Source organism: Etheostoma spectabile, chromosome 5 (genome assembly GCF_008692095.1).
Source record: "Etheostoma spectabile isolate EspeVRDwgs_2016 chromosome 5, UIUC_Espe_1.0, whole genome shotgun sequence".
NCBI lineage: Eukaryota > Metazoa > Chordata > Actinopteri > Perciformes > Percidae > Etheostoma > Etheostoma spectabile.
In genome coordinates, this window is record NC_045737.1 from 13,807,758 (window position 1) to 13,813,083 (window position 5,326).

The 5,326-nt window shown below is 40.4% G+C and overlaps 1 protein-coding gene across 2 annotated transcripts in view; it reads left to right on the top strand.

The window, feature by feature from the left end:
- fras1 (Fraser extracellular matrix complex subunit 1) overlaps positions 1 to 5,326 on the top strand; it is a 242,061-nt gene continuing 236,735 nt past the window's right edge. For both annotated transcript variants that reach the window (XM_032515432.1, XM_032515434.1), the window contains exon 1: positions 1 to 585. In XM_032515432.1, coding sequence (XP_032371323.1) covers positions 498 to 585 — 88 coding nt within the window. In that variant the 5' untranslated portion in view covers positions 1 to 497. The remainder of the gene's footprint in view (positions 586 to 5,326) is intronic.

The following is a 5,326-nucleotide window of genomic DNA, read 5'->3' on the forward strand; positions in this document are numbered from 1 at the left end:
AGGAAAAAAGGAGAAGAAGAAGAAAAGTGAGTTGGGGGTTTCGCAGAGGACAAGAAGCCCGCCGCACCACAAGAAGTGACTTCAAACACCGCGCAACATTTCAACCTCTCCGCCTCTCGTCGTCATGCGTCTCGGCTTTTAAAAGCGTCCCGGCTGCTGCTGCCGCTGCTGGGGACAGGACGAAGCACCTTGCATCCGGTGGTTTTCTTTTTGGCAGAGTTTTTGTGCCCCACCGGCAGAACAGTGAGCAGGCGGAGAAGGAGTAGGAGGAGGTGGATACTTCTCCTGGTTTGGGACTGCGCCGCATTCGAGTCCGGAGCGCAGCGCTCAGGAGTCGGACCCGGTGCGCTCCGTCTCACCCGGTTCCCGGATCTTTTCCTGGTTGTTTCCTTGTACATCGGGACATCGATCATGCACACTGAGAACTGCTTTGATTCGAGCTAGAGTGACAGAAACCAACACATCCCGCGTTCCCCCGCTGACTGGATTTGGATTTAATGCCCGTTTTGGCTGCGACCATGAGTGCATGGTGGATTTTTGTTGGCGCTCTGGCTGGGATCCTCACCGTCCCCCGTGGGATACATGGTTGGTATTTTTGGTTTTTACCAAACAGTTGTTGGGGTTGTTATGTAGGTCAGGGCTTATCAGGGACCCCCATGCACATTCACATTAAAGCAGCACATCCTACATTTGAGTAGATTTACTTCCATATTGGCCACTGAATCATACATCTGTCTAGGCTGCTCATAGGAATCTAGCCGGGGATGGAAAGTTGTGGTTTACCTTTTCTATTTGGAACAGTTTCCATTGATCCAGGTTGTAGTGAATATAATATGTTCCTCTAGTTGCCCAGGACACCCTGGAAGTTCCTTAAGGCCCCCTGTAGGGGGCTGAGACCCTACTTTGGGACCCCCGAGCAGGTTGTTGGTTACCTGGGGTTAAAGCAGAGGTTTGTGCTATTCCAGCTTCATGATTTGCACTGTTCCCCAGCAGGGAAAAGTAGTAGTAGTTGAAAGTTTCATCACACAAACATTTGCTAGGATCATCTGAATGAGCACCCTCCACCTTGGATGATGTATTGATCATTAAGAGGAGAGTTAAAGTTTAATGTTGCTAGTTCGGAGATGTGCAGGTTAAAACTGGGCAGAATGGTTAAAAGTGAAAGTTTTTATGGTTACAACTGTTTTTTTAAACAGCATTTCAGAGACTATATTTCAACTTGGGGTTAGGACACTGAAATATACAGATTGCAGTGCTGTTGAAACAACTGTTGTATGTATCCTATGTATTAAAACATATATATAGCCAAAAATTGACAAGAAGTCTTCACATCTCTTGACCTGCAAATCAATTCTTAATGAGAGGTGAAGTTGAACTTCAAAGTCTGTTTGAAAAAAGTCTAATTCAAGAAAACGTCTGCTTTAGGCAAACATAAGGGGGGATTTAACTCAATGATGCTGGGGAAGTGGCACCTTGTACCAAATATTGGTTCCCAGAAGGCATTGATTTGGTGATTTGCGGGTGAAAAGACTAGTTAAAACTGGGTTAAATTTAGTTGAAAAAGAAAGTTTTAATGGTTGTTTAAACAGTTTGTCAGTGATTTATATTTGCACTTATTTGTAAGACATGCTTTACTTTACTCTTGGCCTCGTTGCCATTGAAATATTCATAACTCTGCATCACATCTAAAAGGTCTGCCCATGCACGGCTACAGTATTCCCATCAGATGAGTTATAATGCAGAAGACTGTCAGAAGCTGAATGCAAAGCAGCTGTTACTGAACCGACCCATTCAAGGTTTCACTTCATTCCTCAAATCAAACTCACAATATCACAGCTGGGTACCTACGGGAAAGAGTCAGGCTGCATGTTAAAATCTGGCAGGGGAATGTTTCTCTGCTCACGCAGTAGCAGAACGTCAGCCTTATTTTTGTTTTCATCATTAGCATCATATCTCAGCTATCTTGGCATGCATCCAATCCGCTTGGCAGCACTTGTTTCAATACAATTGAAACTTTTATAAAGCTACTCCTTCGCCTCCTTCTGCTGAATACAGAGCATGTTGGTGTTGGCAACCAGAGCAAAGTAGTTAATAAAGTTGAAATGTTATCGACATTCAGAGCTGGTCGATGGATTGGTGGATGCTGAGATGAAGAGAGTACATACTGGAAAAAAGGTTGGAGTTGAGACAAGTTTGCGTTTTCTATTCAGATTCCTTTACAGTCAGTTGAGTGTGGCTGTGAGCATCTGCAGAAATAGTATCCCTGACCTGACCAGATTGTACTCTCACCCCCCTTGGACATTATATTTTGTTTGATAATGCCTGAGTACTGTATTTTTGAGACAAGTGAATGTATTCCAGCATGGATCCTCTTTTCAACAAAATGTATTCCAGTTGTAACACAAGAGTCTTTTCACATGCAAATCATCAAATCAATGCCTTCTGGGACATAAAAACAACAAGAGGATAAACCTGACTTTGGCTCCAAGGTGGTACTTCTCCAGCATCACAAACACTTAAATCTCCACTTCATATTGAGAAAATGTCTTTGCAGGTGGAGGGCACTCAATTGAAAACCCTATTGAATGAGCGTCTGTGTCGTATGAAAGAGTCCTGACTGTGAGGCTGAGAAGACAGATGTTATGGGGGATTGTAGTGAAATGGCTAAAGTTAGGCTTTCTACATGGAAGCTGCAAGTATTCATGAATGCTTCATTACTACCACTAATAAAACTATTAATTGTAAGAAGTGCAGGCGACAGGCCTACATATTTTCTCATCTTTGTGTTGTTTTCTGAAGCCTATTTCTTTCAAGAATGAGAGGAACAACTCCATGATGAAACTCTGTTAGACCTCGATTATCCCGAGCTGATGGGGCACTCAAGGCTCCATGAAGAGAGTTGGATATCTCCAGATTCTGTTAAAGACTCATCTTGTGAAATGGGCTTAAAAATAATAATGAGCAACATTTCTTATCCCTAATCTTCCAACATATACCAAACCTCCATTCAAAATATATACATCTTTAGAAAGTTGTAGAAGTTCTTTGCCACCTTCAAACTATATCCCAGCCAAAACATGAAAACAAATGTTGAAAAAGAGTGGAGTATGTTGAATTAAGATTTCTTTTCAGTATGTACAGAAAATGAACTCCCATGTTTTGCCCACTAAATCAATTTCAATTATCCAGCAACACTTGTAATATAAAAATAACTTTATTGTGAGGCCAGCATGTTTGGGCAAAAGCTGAAGATGAAACATATTAGGTCTCACAATAAAGTTGTTTATATATACTGCCAAGTATTTTCAGAGTTGTGCCAGGAATCCCTTCTTGCACAGGCCTACTTGCATAAACAAAATCTGAATATAATCCATCTTTTTATCGTTGATCTGCAAACTGGATTACATTGACTTCATACTCACTCTTTGATAAAATGACACACTCACTTAAATACACCAACATGTGTTAACCGCTGCTTGAGAGTCAAACTAAAATCTGAACTGTTAATTGTTTTTTTGTAAACAGTATTCACAGCTTTCACTTCTGGAAATCTGCCCACAACTGATTAAACTAGATTATATTTTGCAGTGCACTTCAGTGATAAAGAGATGACAGCCTGAAGCAGCAGCAGCATAAACAGACTTGCTCTCTGGTATGATAATACAACTGTAACTGTGCTCTTGGTTTGAGGACCTGGACCATTATGGTAAATGTTTACCTCTTGCTGTACTTATGCCCCCCCGATGCGTCTGGATTTGTGTGGTTTAGACCTAAAACTGTCCGTCTGTGTTTTCTTAACAGTTGGTCCTCAAACTGAGCAGAGATTTTCATCAGTGCTCTGCCAGTCTAAGGGTCGCATATTTTCAGTTTTTCAAATTTTTGTTCATGATGCACTGAATTTTAACTGGGTGCACATGCTAAATTTAAGGCACTGGAAGACAAGACAGCAGAAATACAATACTGAATCCAGATTTCTGAATTTGTAGTTGTTACATTAGGTGTTCAGGTTAGGGGCAAATTCAAGAATAGGGTTTTTTATGTGTCTGTATTATAAAGTAATTCAATGCTGGTGTTTTTTAGATAAGTTTTTGCATTAGTGTGTGTGTGGGTTGGGGTCGGTGGTGTTAGTGTTCTTATTGTAAAATCAAGCTATTACATATTTTGTGTTTTAAGATAAATTACTGGGGGCTTTGTGAGAAAGTTTGCCTCCGATATTACTGCTAGCATTAGCAAAATGCTAGTTAGCATTGCTAGGTGAGCATGGTTGATTATGAAACACATTGTTGAACCTTCTTATAGAATGAGTATTTACTTGTCTGGTGATAACCCCGATGATTTTCCTGCATGCGCATATTCTTTGCTTAAAATAGGTGTAAAGAGACGTCTTCATTCTCTGCATGTGTAGGCCTAAGCTACAACCACAGCTGCATCTCATCAGCATCAGCTGTGTGTTGACGGAGTCAGCTGATGTTCATGTGTCCAGATGTTGAGCTGAATGCATGATAATTCGAATGCATGATTGTTCAATTTGACTATATTAAGATGAAATTCACAAGCTGAGAGGGAAATGTTCTTGATCAGGCTTTCAAGGAAAGCTCACACCCTAATTTAGGTCTAATGTAGGCTAACTGTTTATTATATTCATCACACAGGGGATTTGGGGATTTTAAAGCTGAAATTATTATTGTTAACATCCCTGCATGTGCCTGCTCTTTAATGTGAATTCCTGCATGTCATTTCATCCCGTTTCAGAGTTGGCCCCAGGATTTTTGTCATTAAAAGTGCATTCAAACCTCAACCAGATTTTTTTATTTTTTATTATGTACAGTGTGACTTAAGACACAAAGGGGAATTGGCCTAGTTGGAGACCTTTTGGTTCAGATGCTGAAAACAAAGCTGATTGGACAGATTTGAATGATTATTAATTGGGTAGCTGTGACAAATTTCCAATTGTTAATCTATAAGTGCAAAAAAGGGTGGGCAAAGAAATGAGTTTCAATTGAAGTACTCAAACTCAATCAAACTTTAACAACATCTTCATAGAGCATTTGAGATCATACACTGTATGTATCAGGGAAATCAGAATTCCTGTAACCTTTTTAACGTGTGGGGATTTCATGGCTTTGCTTTAAGTAAGGGAGATTTTGAATATTTGTTCTTGGATTATTCTCCCTCAAGGAACTATTGATCACTCTCAGATTTTGACAGCATACAACATTCATGAGCCTTTACAGGGGTTTACAGGGTTTACAGGAATAGATTTACATAATCCATGACTTATGGAAATGTGTGATCATGACTGGACTCTAATGCTGTCTTTCTCTCC